General features: G+C 34.6%; 2 protein-coding genes across 4 annotated transcripts; both read left to right on the top strand.

The window, feature by feature from the left end:
- The first annotated feature begins 993 nt into the window (after nucleotides 1-993).
- LOC108202109 (zinc finger BED domain-containing protein RICESLEEPER 2-like) lies at nucleotides 994-4060 on the top strand. Of its 2 annotated transcripts, XR_010287483.1 has the most exons (5): nucleotides 994-1515; nucleotides 1794-3228; nucleotides 3333-3396; nucleotides 3545-3599; nucleotides 3831-4058. XR_010287483.1 is itself a non-coding variant. In XM_064084234.1 (4 exons), coding segments are annotated over exons 2-4 (1092 nt in total). In that variant the 5' UTR covers nucleotides 994-1515; nucleotides 1794-2201; the 3' UTR covers nucleotides 3546-4060. The 2 variants fall into 2 exon arrangements, 1 of the variants encoding a protein (XP_063940304.1); XM_064084234.1 differs by having other exon boundaries at nucleotides 3545-4060.
- A 2812-nt stretch (nucleotides 4061-6872) lies between these two features.
- On the top strand, nucleotides 6873-15183 carry LOC108200379 (QWRF motif-containing protein 2). 2 transcript variants are annotated; one of them, XM_017368504.2, is made up of 7 exons: nucleotides 6882-7018; nucleotides 7095-8602; nucleotides 11751-11870; nucleotides 12802-12915; nucleotides 13049-13138; nucleotides 14589-14696; nucleotides 14801-15036. In XM_017368504.2, exons 2-7 carry the CDS (start codon nucleotides 7190-7192, stop codon nucleotides 14858-14860), a joined length of 1905 nt encoding a protein of 634 aa, XP_017223993.1. In that variant the 5' UTR covers nucleotides 6882-7018; nucleotides 7095-7189; the 3' UTR covers nucleotides 14861-15036. The 2 variants fall into 2 exon arrangements, with proteins under 2 accessions (XP_063940935.1, XP_017223993.1); XM_064084865.1 differs by having other exon boundaries at nucleotides 6873-8602; nucleotides 14801-15183.
- The last annotated feature ends 1977 nt before the right edge of the window (nucleotides 15184-17160 follow it).

Raw genomic sequence — 17160 nt, forward strand, 5'->3', positions numbered from 1 at the left:
TATCATTTTCATTGCAAGCTGTATTTACTTCGCATGCAAAATTAATACTGCGATAAATATGGATAATAATAATATCAAGAGAATTATATAACCAATAAAAAATGTTACTCCCTTTGTCTCAATTTATAAGTTCCTTTTGCTTTTTCAAGAGCCAAATTGACTAATTTTTGACCAACTATTAAAAATATTTATTTGTTGTATCATAAAATAAAAAGTCACATGTTCAAATAGACTTGTGTTCGCACAAACAAGTAATATAGAATTTAAATTAAGTTCGTTCCCACAGAGACTGGTGTATTCAGAATATGCACTTATGCAACAATGTATGGCTATTATTCACTGCTAAAAAGTATCAAATTGGTGGTGGTTATTTGATTGAACTAATTAAAATCGAATTACTAGACTAAGAATTATAAACTAAGTAATTAACTCGAATTGCTTAAGAGAATTAAAACATGGGATTCTAACTTCATTAACTACTTCATTCAGAGTTATGCCTTATTTCGCTATGTGATGGTTTATAACTAATCAGATAGCATGAAACTGATATACGCTATCTTTCGATAAACGTATATCCTACTATTCCACATCCACAATTCAGATAGAAGTTGAACAAACACCAATTATGTTTAGACATTATATGTCTATAAGATTTGAAAACATAACGGTTTACGAACAAGTTATCCATCAAATTTACATAAGGCGATGCAAGATGGTTAAAATCACACCACAAATCATGTATGTCGAATACATACACCTATGCTCGCATGGCAAGTTCTAAATTTATATATCCACTTTCGCTTCAATAGAGATTAACAAAATAACTTAGATGTTAGCTACGCATCCAAGAAGAATAAGCACAACCAATATGAGGAAATCAAATATTCATCACATAAATAGTTAAGGCAAATTAACTACTGAAATCCATAGAAAAATCCGTTAGAATCCCATGACAACGATTAGTTCATAATCGAACGTCGTCATCATTAGGGCTGAGCAAAACCGAACCAAACCGAACTAACCGAACCGAACCGTACAATTTCGGTTCGGTTTGGTTTGAAATTTTTGAAAACTCCGGTTAGTTCGGTTTTCGGTTATAACCGAACTAAAAGTTCGGTTCGGTCCGGTTTCAGAAAAACAAAACTTCGGTTTAACCGAAATAACCGAAGTTTTTATATATATATTTTTTAAAATTATATTTATATATAATATATAATATAAATAATATTAATATACATTACAGATAATTTACTCTTAAGTCTTACCCGTTAACTCTTCTGACCTAATTCCTAAATCTCTACGACTCTACCCATCTGCTATCACCCACCGCCCGCGCCTTGCGCCGTGACCTCAAGTTCCGACTTCCGATTCAGATTGCATTACAACCTTCTACTTCTACTTCTGAAATCCGACTTCAACCTGACTTCAAGTTCCGATTCAGATTGCAAGTTCCGATTCAAGCTGCAAGTTCGAAAGTCGAGAGTCGAGACTTCTACTTCCGAAATCCGAGTTCAGGTATTTGAATAATTAACTTAGTCTAGTTCGATTATGTTTAGTTCGAGTTTGATACTTTTTTAGTTATTTCGAATCTTTGATACTTCAATGGCCAGTGGAATGTGGATAATGGGTGTTTAATTTGATTCTCAAATCTCAATCTTATTTCGATTCTTGTTTGGTTGTTTTTAATTTATTTCTTAATTAGGCTAGGTTTATGGTTAAATTTTGAACATATCAGTAGGTGCTCAGCCCCTGTTCTTGCAGATGCTTAATGATATTTCACTTTCTTTTTTCAGTTTTGAAGATGTCACAACTTCCACTTCAACCCGAGATAGAAATGAAGGATTCCAACGACAACGAGGCTAATACAAATACTCAAACTCAAGCAAGTTCCGCGAAGAGGAAAAGGAAGCCCATTGATAAGAGGTCGGATGTGTGGGATCATTTCACAAAGTTCACGGACGCGGAGGGCTCTCTAAAATCAAGGTGCAATTATTGTGATAAAGAGTACTATAGTGATCCTAGTAAGAATGGCACCTCTAGTCTTCGTGCTCACCTTAAAACGTGCAATAAACTTCCACTTAGCGGTGAATCAAAACAAACACAATTATCTATTCAATCCGTAGGTGGGAGTGATCTTCTTAAAAAATGGCGTTTTGATCAAAAAGCTTCTAGACACAAATTAGCTTCCATGATCATTATTGATGAACTTCCTTTTAGGTTTGTTGAGGGGGAGGGTTTTAAGGATTTCATGCAAACTACTCAACCACTTGCTAAGTGTTGCTCAAAAACTTCAAAAAGCATTTGAGTTATTTGAAAGCATGGATCCATACTTTGCTAGTGAGCTTAATGAGGCCAATGGGGTGCCTACAACTTGGGATTGGGCTAATGTTAGAAGGATGGTTGATATCTTGGTTCATTTTTATGAACTTACTATTAGAATTTCGGGTTCTTTGTATGTCACATCTAATATATTCTATCATGAGATTAGCACGGTCAATTATTTATTGAAAGATTGGATGAAGAGTGATGATATTGATGTGAGTTTAATGGGTGAGAGAATGAAAGAAAAATATGACAAATATTGGGGTGATGTGCATAAAATGAACAAACTCATATATGTTGCGGTTGTTGTTGATCCTAGATACAAATTAGAGTTTATTGAGTTTGCACTTGGTGAGGAATATGGAAAAGAAGTTGGTTGGAAGTTGGCAAATGATACAAGTTTAGTGATAAGAGAGTTATTTGAGGAATATAAGAGGACTTCTCAACCTCAAACCACCCAAACCAATCAACAAGGTCAACCTTCAAGTAACACCTCAAGCCTCCATTCAACATCTTCACGGGCATCTTCTTTGGGAGCTAGATTCATGAGGCAAAAAATGGCTAGTGGAGAAGTAGAATCCAAGTGTGAATTGGATATTTATCTAAGAGAGAGTGTGTTTGTTACAAAAAATGATGATGAGTTTGATATTTTGAAATGGTGGAAAGTTAATTCAAGTAGATTTCCCATTCTCTCACAACTTGCTCGTGATGTACTAGCAATTCCCATTTCTACCGTAGCATCGGAATCCGCTTTTAGTACGGGTGGAAGAGTTCTTGATTGTTATAGGAGTTCTTTGACTCCAAAAATTGTGGAGGGTTTGATTTGTGCTCAAGATTGGTTGCGAGGAGCCAAACGTCCAAAAACTATTGAGGAAGACATAAACGATCTTGAGAAATTTGAAGAAGGTATATTATATATGTAAATTTCATTTTGCATTTCATTGGCTTGTAATTGATAGTTTGCCTTCATGTGCAATTGAATTAATGTGTGATTTTGACATATTTTGCAGTATTTTCTGCCCTTTCATTAAAGGAGTTTGCTCAAGCTAATACTATAGACCTGGACATGGAATGGTAATCATATTCACTGCCTTTGCTTATTTACTATTCGTTTAGTTTCTTGTATGCTCTGCTGCTCTCTGGTTTTGGTTTGTATGCATTCTGTCCACTCTGTCCAGCTCCAGCCAATTAATACATCTTATTTTTTGTTTTTCAAATGCAGATGAATTTGTGAAATGTCATGGATTGGTGAAGCCTGAAGAGGACCAATGTTTTTGGTAATGAATCTGCTCTCTGGTTTGTATGCTCTGCTGTTTGTTTGTATTGATACCAGGTTATGTTTAGCAGTTTAATGTATACCAAAAATTGATTTCAAACCCTTCAAGGCATTTATAAATATATTCCCCAGTTCTTGCTTCATCACACAATTCATATCCCCCTGTTCACAGCACTTGTTCTGTCATCCAGCCTATTAATACATGTGTCTTTTTTTTGTTTTTTAAATGCAGATGATTTTCTGAAATGTCATGTATTGGTCATTGGTGAAGAGAACCAGAGGAGTTGCAGCTGGCCATGTTTTCACTTTTTAGTTTTTTTCATTAAGACTTAAGTTTAAGTATTTAACATTCAAGTGTAATAGACTTGAATTGCTACTGTATTAAACATTCAAGTATGGCTACTGTATTGCTATTTGCTATGGAAGTTTATGACTTTATGCAGAATATTTATGACTTTAATTGTATCTTTTTTTTATGCTTTTTTTCTATCTGTGCTTGATTTTTTTTTTTATATAAAGTTCGGTTTAAACCGAACCGAACCGAAATAACCGAAGTAATTTCGGTTCGGTTCGGTTCGGTTTTAATGGTAACTACGGTTCGGTTCGGTTTCAAAAAATCTGAAAGTTCGGTTTTCGGTTAGTTCGGTTCGGTTCGGTTTTCGACCGAACCGACCGTTTGCTCAGCCCTAGTCATCATGGGTTCAAATGTAAACATGATAGGAATAAGGTTCTGAATACTACAAGAGAATATTAAAGTATTAGGGTTTAGAGAACAAATCTGAAACAAGCATCCAAAAGTATCGCATCCTTATAAGAATACAAAGAAAACTATGTAGACTAGGCCTTCTTCCTTGTAGCCGTCTTGTGCTCTCTCCTAACTGATTAGGGCTTCTTTTCCCTTGCAAAATCCATGTTTAAGTGCCCTAAGTGGGCCGGTTCAGCAGCCCATTCAAACTGGGACACAACAGGCCTTTTTTCCTTTCAAGACGCGGGGCGGGCGCGCCGCAGACGGCGCGGGAGGCGGGCGCGCCATAGGGTTGGCTCAGAGCGCGGGCGCTCCGCTCCAGGGCGCGGGCGCGCTCCCGGGGTTCCCCCAGGGCGCCCCCAGGGACCAAATACCACTCATTCTTGAGACCGAATCATCAATTTAAGTCGAAACGAAGACGTTCCAAGTGGATATAAAATCCACTTATTAACTTGATTTACCTTGTGATGATATTTTTTTAATTTTATTTTCAGTTATATAATATCTATAAATTTCAATCAAAGTATAGTTAATTTGACTAGTCAAAAGTCAGAAGGTACTTATATATCGAGACAGAGGGAGTAAGTACCTCAAAATTTGTTTTCAAGTTTTTTTTCCAAATCTATTTGGCAATGTGTGATTAATTACACCCACGTTAATAAATAATGGGACTATCTGTATGGGTTTTATATCAAAAGGGCCACTCATTCTGCCCAAAAATCTCACCTAGACCACCCATTAAAAAATCATATCATTTAAACCACTAAATTGAGTATCTATATCATTCCGTTTGATGATGTTATGGTAATTGACAGAAAATGTTAAGTTTTTAAACTTTCTGTCCCAATTCAAAGTTGACGTGTTCATAAACACTGCTTCCGTCATGCATCCGACATGGCGTCTAGAAAAAAAAAGATAAATTAAATAGATTAATCGGGTCAACGTCAACCTAATAAAAATGTGTAAGTAGAATAAAAACCCTAATTAAACTATTCATTCGGGATAAAATGAATTTGGGAGATCATTAATCCGACCCCTCAAGTTTGAATTGGGACGGAAAGTTTAAAAACTTAACGTTCTCTGTCAATTATCATGACGTCATCAAACGGAATGATATATATACTCAATTTAGTGGTATACATGATATGGTTTTTAAATGGGTGGTTTAGGTGAGATTTTTGGACAGAACGAGTGGCCCCTTTGATATAAAACTCTCTGTCTGTATACACATAAATAATCTAATTAAATCAGTCATGTGGAAAAATAATTTGAAAATAATTTTAGGATAATTTATATTACCCTGTAACCAATATTTCTTATATTGTTTCCGAAGTGAATGGGTAAAATGAGATGAAACATATATCACACAAATATTTGCACAAAATTTTAGGAGACGATGAGGTTATCACTAATATATCGAATCTTATTAAAAAATCATTGTTCAGCAAGAACATTAAAGAAACAATCAAGAACAAAGTCAAATCTGGAAAAATGAGAATGCGTACAACTAGCATGAGAAGTAACAAAAATCAAATTTAAGGGTCCATCCTATGAATCAAATAATATATCGTAGACATAAGAAAAAGTGCGTACCTTGGAATATATTATTAGCAGCAATTGGCAGGCCTTAGGTTGTATCTTAGCAGCTTACAAGGCAGTTGCAGGTATGTATCTTCTTCTGATTTATGGAAGTTAGGATTTTCATTTTTCAATTGTGAATTATAAATCGAAAATTGATTTATAAGTTCGTTACATAAACGATATAAATAAGCTGTTTTGACTTATAAATTGAGAAGTTGAGCATATAAGCTCAGTCAAAAAACCTCTAACTCTATCAATTCTGTATTATTCATGAAAAGTTAATTTATTATTCGATTTCATATCAAAAATTCAACAAATTCAGAACATGTCTACTTCACAATTTTAAATTCTAAATCTTTAGAAAAATTATATATATAAAGGTGGTGGCACACAAAATGTGTCATATTGATCACAAATAATAATTCTATGACCTCTCAAGCAATCACAAGTCAATGAGAAATGGTCCATGCCCAATAATGCTTGGACTTTACTTGGAAAACAATTTCACTACTATGACTAAACCAAAAATAATTTGTGGATTCTGATTCTAAACTTCTATTATGCCAAGATTAAAATGGAAAAAATTTGGACCCAACCCAGGTCAATTATATGACCCCACAGTTTGATTAAGAGAAGACTTGACATGTGGGCCCACTTAGAGTTGTAACACTCCCATCAAGCTCTACTTATAACCAAGTTATAACTACTTTAATGGTCCAAAATCAACTTTTTCTCTATAAAAAACCCAACACATTAAAATAACAATACAACAATCTCGAGAAAAGATTAATTAATTTTGTTTTTGAATATATTTAAAAAAACATTTCAAGAATATTTGTTGAAAATGATATAAAAATTTATCTACATGTATTTGAAGTGTATGATTATGAGTGTATGATTATGATTATAGGATACATAAAAATGGTGATTTAGTTAACGTAAAGCTTGTCCAAAGATTGATAATAGTACCTCAAATACTCACCTAAATTTGTATCTATAGTGTGTTATTTGCAGTCACTTTCTCTCACTCACAAGCACACACACTGACATTCTCTTGTGTGTGCTTAAATTACAAGCATAGAATTTTGAAAAAGGTGAGATCTTTGAAATACCCATCAAGTGATTTTGAGTTTTGCTGCAAAATCTTGAGAATTTGCAGGCTTTTTGCAGAGATTGGGCTCATGGGTAAGTGCATTTTGTGATGATAATGTGAGGTAAGTACTCAAATCTGTGCTGTTTTTGTATGTGTTTTTGTGGTTTAAGTAATGATGGTAGCTACAATTTCTGAAGTAGTTTCAAGTAACTCATCAAGAAACAATAAAGCAAGTCCAGTTAGTGATAATTCAAGAAGGCCCCTTGAGAAAGATAATGGAATTAACCCTAGAAAACCTAAATTGAGGCAAGTTGCTTCAAGATATTTGACCCCTTCACCTTCAAGTTCTAGTTCTTCAGTTTCTACATCATCTTTGAGAAGGTGTGCATCTCCTTTGGTTTCGAGAAATAGTACAAGTAGTTCAGGTAGTCATAGTCCTGGTGTGTTGCCTAAAAGGTCGGTTTCCGTGGACCGGAGGAGACCCTTTAGGCAGGATCTTGAATCTAAAGTAGGGAATGTTAGTGAAGTTTCAGCTGCTAGTAAAATGCTGGTGACTTCTACTAGGAGTTTATCTGTATCGTTTCAAGGGGAGGCATTTTCGCTTCCTATTAGTAAGACTAAAGTTACTCCAGCTTCACCTAATAAGAGTAATGTGAGGAAGGGTACACCGGAAAGGAAGAGGAGTAATACTCCAGTGAAGGGTAAGCCTGATGGTGGCGGAGATCAAGTGGAGAATTCTAGACCAACTGACCAGCATAGGTGGCCTGCTAGAAGCAGACAACCGAATCCTTTATACAGGAGTGCGGATTGTAATAGTGACCTAAATAGTAAGCTAATTGGATCCGGAAATGTTGTAAGGGCACTTCAGCAGTCGATGAATGGCGAGAGGAGGGCATCTTTTGATGGTAGATTAAGTCTTGATTTGGGCAATGCGGAGGTTCTAAAGTCAGTTGTTGAACAACAACCAAATCGAAATTCACTTAATATTTCATCTGTGGCTTCTGATCTTACTACATCAGATACAGATAGTGTTTCTTCAAGTAGCACCTCAGGAATGCAAGAATGCAATGGGGTACCCCTTGGACGTAACGGGCCTCGTGGAATTGTTGCATCAGCAAGGTTTTGGCAAGAAACTAACAGCCGGTTGAGGAGGTTGCAGGATCCTGGTTCACCATTATCAACAAGTCCTGGTTCAAAATTGGGAGTCCCGCCAAAGTTTATTCAGTCAAAAAAGTTCCAAAGTGACAGTCAGTTATCATCACCACGCACAATGGCATCCCCTAATCGAGGAGGTATTAGACCTGCATCACCAAGTAAGCTTATCACATCTGTCGCATCATCGCCTTCAAGGGGGATGATTAGTCCATCTCGGGTCCGACAGTCAGTTAGCAGTACCATTAGTAGTCATTTCACTGAAACACCCTCAGTTCTCAGTTTTAGTGTTGATGTCCGAAGGGGGAAAGTAGGGGAAAATCGTTTAGTTGATGCTCATCTCTTGAGGCTTCTGTATAACCGACAATTGCAGTGGCGCTTTGTAAATGCTAGGATAGAAGCTACATTGTTGGTGCAGAAACGCAGAGCAGAGGTAGGCAATTTAGAGTATACGTTCTTTTGTTTTATCTTCTTTATTCAACCTGTATACCTGCTGTAATTAATAATACCAAACCGCCTCTCTATGTTCTGCTAATTTAATTTACCTGGTAAATGATGAGGGTGAACCATTTAGAATAGAGTAGCTCTAACTTCAGAGGGTTATCATTGAATAAATATACCTTAAAGGATCTTGTGCACAAGTGCTTGCCAATTTGTGTGAAGCTTTTTTATGACTGATAATATGCTACATCTGAGGGGCACTGGCATAATGTTAACATTCTTGTATAATGGCAAAAAAACAAACTAACCAGGTAGCCCTGCGGAACATTCCATTAAGTAATACATATTCAAAGAATCAAACATGCTATAATTGTCAATTATACATTATGAGTTTCGAATATGATTATGTATTAATAAGTTTAGACTGGCTGCATCCTTTAATTCTGAGAACTTTGTCTTACTTGTAGTTCCCTAGTTTAATCAATTTGTGCATTCTTTAACTCTATTAAATTCAATCAGAAATACTTCTGGCCTTCTCAGCTGAAGTTGCAATCTTTTCTTCTAATCTGACTTTGGTATGTTATTGAAGTCCAAGACTTCAGAGCGGATCCAAGTAGAAACACTAAACAAACAACTACACCAGTATCCCAGATATTAATGGATCTTCTTAAATTCTTTATAAAGCACCATGGAGGCTTAGCATATACAAATTTCACTAGTTTCTTGAGTTAGGTCCAGTCGTCTTTGCAAGAGCTAATGGGTTATATTTCCAAGAGCTTATTCCATCCGCCTTACACTTTTTCCTCAATTAAGGAACAAGAACTACATGGGTCATACACTTACTCATTGTGCATTAGACATTGTGTTCTTGTAGATCCTACATATGTAGCTCTATGACGAAATATATATATTGTTATACAATTTTAATACTATGATGTATCTGAGTTGGGTGTATTTTGGAAAGTTCTTCAGGTCATAGTATAACCCATAGTTACATAAGACTGGATTCGATTCGAAACGGGGAACGAAATCGGGTACGTGGAACATTAGTTTTAGTGAATCTGGTACGATGGAACGTATAGGTACGATGGAACGTATGGGTACGATTGGTCCTTTTAAAAAGAATTCTATAATCATATATATAAATTCCATTATAATATACAATTTTAGTTGATAATTTATACATTTATAATTTTTTATAAAGAAAAAGATATTGAATAACAAATAAAAGTACACATTTATTGATAAAATAAATTACTTATCATATGACATAGACATGGATCTATTGTTCAGAACAAGAATGAAGTGTGTTCTTGCGGATCGTCACTTCCGGCGATCTGGGTCGCGGCCCCGAACGTTTCCGTTCGCGTTTCCGACCGTATCGGGTACGAACGATCTAGATCACGGTACGTGGCAGCATACCCGTTTCCTTGTATCTATGGTATAACCTTTGTTACAACTGTTGGATTGCTACCCTTAGTGTTATTCTACTTTAGATGCTGAGTGATTGGACTATACCAACTGTCTGTATTAAGGGCAAGCATTGTTAGTTTTTATATTTAAAACCGCCAGGACAATATAGTGCAACTTATATCATAGTCAATAACATTTTACAAAATAAAGTTAGGTTTTTCTAGACACTAGAACAATCAACATCAAAGACCCCAAACATTTGTGACTTACTAATATGTTAGGCCTTTGCTTCTTCAGCAATAATTTTCAACTTTCATAGACTACATTCTTTTACATATTACAGAATAATCTCAGTAAATTAAGATCAATAAAGAAATAAAATATTAAAAAATTTAAGAATGTAGAATTTAGCAAGGGACATGAACCAAGCTATGTTGTCTTGCATGTTGTACTCTACCAATATTAAAGGAATAAGTTTGTATTACTGAAATTTATGGAGCACTTGCTGGCTTTATCGGCTTAAATACCTAAGAATACACATACGTATATAATGTAAATTATGAAATTGGTTTGGTTATTATGGTTTGCTGATTTGCTCTGTTAGAGAAACCGGATTCGAACCAGTTCACCGGTTTGGTTTTTCTCAGGCTTTTTATGGTTTTGGATCGACATCGGTTTTATTTCTGTTCTGATGCACACCCCTAGTCTGTAGCGATCCTTCTGCTACCAATTGATTGAGTTAATTGATCAATAAAATTCAAGGAGTAAATGAAGTACTATGGCAGCGGAAATCTAAAACTTTGCTCTATAAATCCTTGCTTTTGATGTAGATTGCACATACCTGATTATGTTGTTTAACAGGAGAGGTTTAAGAATGGTTAAGCCCGTAGACTTGGCAATTCGTGTCGTGTCTTGTTTTATACTTGAAATTCAAACCTAAACACAACATGAAATGGGTTTGTGTACCTGAAATCCAAATACGAACATGACACAAAAAAAATGAAACGACACGTAACTTTTGTGTATATGAAAATACATGATATTATACACGACACAAAAGTATACGAAATGTACATGAAATGAAAGAAAACAGTATTAACACACACACAACACAAACACATACATATCTAAATATTGATAATTAATTAATTTATATATATTAATTGATTTAATATCTTTTTAATATATAAAATTCTACTATTAATATCAATATATTTAATGTAAATATTTTTATTATAATATCTTATGAATTATTATTTTGTTTGATTAAATATGTCGTGTACTTTGTGTCATGTTGTGTCGTGTCCCCGAAGGGTAAACTCAAACACAACATGAAATCTCAGTTGTGTGCTTTCGCGGCTTGTACTCAAACTGCCATTCCAAACACAAATTTTTTGTGTCGTTTTGTCATGTAGTTTATAAATTTGCTAGTTTCAAGTTGAGGGTCTCAGGAATAAAGATAAAACAAGATTAATATGATCCTTCTATTTGAAAAGTTCTTGTGGTTGTATTCTACTAGTATTAAGTTCTTGTAGCCAAATCAAACTTCTACGATATATTAACAAAGGTAACATCGATTAAATTTATCTTTTATAACTAAATCAAGTACTTGTAGCTGTTCTAGACCTAAAGAAACCACTTTTTATAAAATCTATTGTTGTATTTCAGTTGCATAAGTTTTTATTCATTTCAAGTGGTTTACTAACTCAATCCTTTCCTTTTACCAGAAAAACCTATGGAATGCATGGCTAACAATCTCAGATCTACGTGATTCTGTCACAAAAAGAAGGCACAGACTACGGCTGCTGAAGCAGAAATTAAAATTAGCTTCCATCCTTAAAGGACAGGTAATTATTATTCCCCGGCATCTCTATATGCTCTATATTAGTCTTCTTTAAACCCGAAAAGAAGAAATATTTTTTTTCTGTGTGAAAAATATAGGATCATTGTATTTGTCATTTTACGAGCTTCTAAAAATTTGTTGCTTTCTTGTTATAAAATAATTTTGTATACTTGTTAAACAACGGTCCCTGGAAAAAGTTTATAAAGAGCTGGCTGTCAGACTAACTTTTTCAAAAAATGACCGGTTTAAGAGGATGCTGTTCAGTCCATTCATAGAGCTCTGTGGCAAAACATTGGCACCAAGGTTTCAGAGTCCAAGTTGTGGTCTTATACACGCATTTCTGTACTTGTATTTTAAATGAAATGACGCCTACATGTTTATGTTGTTGATGCATGAACTCTATTACCACATGACAAATCTGCACAATCTCTATTAATGCTTAGATATATCAATCCACTAGCCCTTTATTCGTTCATTCGACTCTTGTAGATGGAATTTCTAGTTTTCACCTTTTCCCATAAATCCATTTGGCTGAACTTTAGACTTCTAGCAACCAAATAACATTAAGGCTTTGTGAAATATTGTAGTTCATTTATGATCACGAAAAGGAGTTCTTTTTCATGATTCAGTGCTTTGTACGGCGACTTTACATGACGAGCTTCTGTTTTTCTGTTTCACACATGTTTGGTCGATCAATACATTTTATTTTTTTCATTTTTTTTATCGTATGGAAACACTCCTATAAAGCATTTTATAAGCTGTCCTTAGTTATACATGAGAGAAATATTACATGGCCTATGTATTTTGTAAAATTTCCGAGACTCTATATACCCAGTATGTAGTCAGGAATCTTTTGATATCTATTTGATTGGTACCTCTTTTGATAATTCAAGTAAATTGATTGCATTTACCATGCTTTCTTGGGGATACTACAGATGGTGTTTCTTGAAGACTGGGCGTCTCTGGATACAGACCACGCTGTTTCATTGTTTGGAGCAATAGAAGCATTGAAGGCTAGCACACTTCGGCTTCCAGTTGTTGGAGCATTGGTAAGGCCAATTTCTAATTTGCAGATTTACTTTCTTTTTTCATCAAGTGTATCTTGTATGTGAACGTCAGGCCGTCAGCCATATAACAATTTATAAACGATGTTGAGGATATCCCACTGTTCTTATGTTGCAGGCTGACATTCATAGTATGGAAGAAGCAGTTAGTTCAGCAGTTGATGTGATGCAGGCAATGGGGTCCTCAATATGCTCACTTTTGTTAAAGGTAATCCTGTGGTTCGGTTTTTTTTTTTTATTAAATTATGTATAATGTATTATTTCTAAAGGTCATTACTCCTTTGATTTTTTTCTTAGTTGGTGTTCTTTGTTGAAATCTTTTCATTTGTCAATTAAATTCTAATTAAAGAATTCAAACTTTGGTCTTTAGACCAGTTGTGCTCTATCTTTAGCTAAACACATAGTTTTTCCATTAAGTTCCACTCACAGTTGCACTACTAAGCAAAAGATTGCCAAGTTCTTAGTAGTAATATTGTGTTTGGCTGGGGTAAATGAAATCTGACTATATTATCAGCATATGTTTATAATTCCATTTCTTACTGCATTCCATTCGATTCCTAGCAATATAAACTAGAGCTTAAAACCACTGATTTGAGAAGGAATGCTCTATTCTCCTTTTTACAACTTTCCTTTACAAACTTCATCACAAAATATGTGCACACCCTATTTTTGTTGACTCTTCGTTCTTAAATCCTTCTTACTCCTTGAATTTTGTTCAGTATTTTAGTTCAGAGAATTAGATGTATTTATTAGCAACCCCATACAATAAAAGCTTGCAGTAGAATATATGGTTTAGTTGGCAACTAATTGCCTACAGGTCATCTTGTTGTCTCGGTCAAGTAGTACATTGACTTCCAACATGCTATTGCAAATATTAAATATCTCTAGTATTGTTTGTTTTTCATCTTTCTTGAAAGTTATTCTGGTGTGCACGTTGACCAACTACATGGTGTCATATGTCACAATCCCTGTGATTCAGTTAATTGAACTCCTGCATACAAATCAAGTAGCATTTGTAATGCAGCTTTATTATTGCAAGCACTTGACCTAACAATGTATAAACTTCAAGAAAAGTAGTTTCAAGGAGCATTAAAATTGGATTTCCAGAGTTTATGTTCTGAATGTCATCATATATTTGTTAAATTCGTTCTGCGTATAATAAACCTAGATGCAATTGCCTTCTTGGAGGTGTTTTAGGTTTATGTTTGTTCTTCTGTGGTACAGAAAACAGTTAGAACTAGCAAAAGCTTTCTTCTTTGTAGTACATATACTGGTAAGATAGTGATCATTGGATCAAGCCGCTCAATACTGGCTGATCTTCACATATTTACCTTAATGGTAATAATGCAATTGCTTGTTTCTGCTTAAAGGGTGAGCTGTATATTCCTCAAATTATAAGTTGGATCGAGTAGAAAAGATAACTGAAAGGAGCTTTTGAATGTCTCATCCGAATCTTGTAGCTTTATTATCTTCTTAGAATACAATACTAGAAATTCCATCCTACTCCATTCTGCAAAATTTTCACTTACCATCATGTTACATGAATATTATTTTCTTCGTACTTCTGATTTTTTGTAGAAACAAAAGGTAAAAATTTGAATTTCCTAGCCTTGTTCTGGATATTCTCAGATGATTTCTAACCAACTTGTTATATCTAGGTGGAGGAACTGAATTTCTTGGTGGCTGAACTTGCACAAGTGCGTGGAAAAGAACGAGCTTTACTGGAACAATGCAAAGATTTCTTGTCCGTGCTAGCAGCTATGCAGGTGAGAGTTGTCTTCTGCTTCACCGCTCAGAAGGCACATTTGTTTTTAATTACTTGTGGTTGTGCTCTTTTAATTATATATTTTTTCTCTTTATTTATACACAGGTTAAGTACTGTAGTTTGAGAACACATTTGTTACAGCATAACCATATACCAACAACCTGACAAGGGTAGGACTGTTAAAATAAGCTAACAAAATACGGAAATCATCAACTTAGAGAAACAACAAGCGAAGTCCTACAGCAATGACGGATTTTCATTCTGCAGTTTTTGTAGATCGTGTGGGTTTTCTATGTATCATATATGAGAATGACTGCTAACCATGTAATTGTTCTGTGCTTTATCTTGAATAATTCTGAAGGTTCAAAGCGTGTATAGAAAGAGACGCTTCCTAAGTTAACAGGGATCGAAGAACACCTTGCATGCACACACTCGACACTAGTATGGTCGCACTTATTTTGCACTTATTTTACAAGGCTTTCGAATCAGTAGAGTTGTGGGAAGTTTACATGGTAAAATGCATAATACAGCAAAAGGTTGAAGCTTATATTCTAAGACTTGCATATTCTGAACTCTTTTTGAGCTAAACATTGAATCTTCATTTGGTGCTCAACTAGATACAAACACATTTTCATAATGATCAATGGTATATGAATAAATCTTGATACACATCCTTAAACACTACAAACTTACTACCTAGATTATAGGACTAGTATATTTCACTTTTAATCTCCCAAGTAATAAACCTCCCAAGTAATAAAAATACTTTTAATCTCTCGCTCCCTCATCTCTCCCTCCCTCTCTCTCCCCCTCTCTCTCTCTAGTTTTGAAAAAAACAACTTACTTAAAATGAGTTATGATTGGACAGACTGGACCAGTATCCAAACTAGATTGCTGGCTGACTTGAACCCTTTTTTACTTCCAAGTTGTCAAGCCCATTTGACACAAAATGTTCAACATAATTACTCATGTATTTGCATTTCAGTTCCTCAACACTCATGCTTTCACGGAGCAGCAGAATCAATTATTTGCATAACCGCAAGTCCGCCTGCTTCCGAGTTTTTTTAAGAAAGAAAGCAAGTGAATGCAAGTGTTTTCATTTTCATTTTTGGAGTGAAATTTTTGAAGTGAAAGTATGTTATATTTGCATCCGCTTTCACTTGTTTTGCTCCTTTAAAAAAAACTTGGGAGCCCAAACAGGAGTGAAAGTTACGTAACTTTACTTTACTTTCACTTGCTTTTCTCCCTAATTATAACTCGGGAGCAGGGCGTAAATCTCCATCACGGATTAAACAAAATGTATTAATTCTATATTAAACATTTAAACCCATAGTATCATTAACCCAAATAAATATTCCCCGCGCTTTAGCTATTCGACCTCTTCTTACCGAACAATTAGCATACAACCAATTAAGAGGAAAATATAAATTTAATTATGCAGGCCTCATTTGTTAACAGGAGAATGGTACCAAACTGAACGACACCTGCTATTCATATCATTTGTCAAACTATACTTAGCTGGACGACACAAAATTTTACTGGACGACACCAAAATTTAGCTGAATGGCAGAAGCATAAAAAGCAAGCTGGATGATCCAGGACAGTCACGAGTGATGCGATGCCCATCAGTTTTTCTTTCCTTCTGCTCAATTTAGAGCTTGAGCATTATTTTTCATTAAAATTTTATTTTAAATTAAATATATAAATACGTGATTTATTTTTTCATTTTTACAACAAGTAATTTTAATCAAAAGAACCTCATAAATATTATCATGGAACTATGTTATTCAATTTCGTTAAATCTTCTTGCAAGAAGTTAATTATAACAAAGGATTTTAATTATAGCATTGCATAACTATTTATTCAATTTCTTAACAAAAATAATAATAATTAAATATCACATAATATATCTACATTATTATTCAGAAAATTTTTATCAAACAATATCTATTCATTCAGCGTTCAGAAATTTTTATCATCCAGAAATTTAATCATTCAGAAACTGTCGTTCAAATTTAACAAATGAGCCCGTAGTTTCACATCTACGTATCCAATCTGATTTTGCTACTAATCTGTAGCCCTTGTTCCTTTAGACTTTAGCGATTTAAGGTCACACCTAGGGCTGAGCATTCGGTTCGGTTAACCGAATACCGAACCGAAATTACCGAAATATTTCGGTTCGGTTAACCGAACCGAAATATTTCGGTTCTTAATTCGGTTATGGTTTTCTGTGTATTTCGGTATTTCGGTTTTTTCACCGAATTAACCGAAAAAACCGAATAACCGAAATATTTAAAATTAAAAAAATATATATATATATATACATAAAAGTTTATTTTTCCAATACATCTTAATACTATCTCTTGTTCAATTAAAGGTTAAAACACACCGACTCGCTCACCAGAGTTCACTGACCAGACCTCACTCGTCACTAGCATCCAGCATCTTCCACAATCTTGTCTTCT

This window comes from Daucus carota, chromosome 9, assembly GCF_001625215.2.
Source record: "Daucus carota subsp. sativus chromosome 9, DH1 v3.0, whole genome shotgun sequence".
Lineage (NCBI taxonomy): Eukaryota > Viridiplantae > Streptophyta > Magnoliopsida > Apiales > Apiaceae > Daucus > Daucus carota.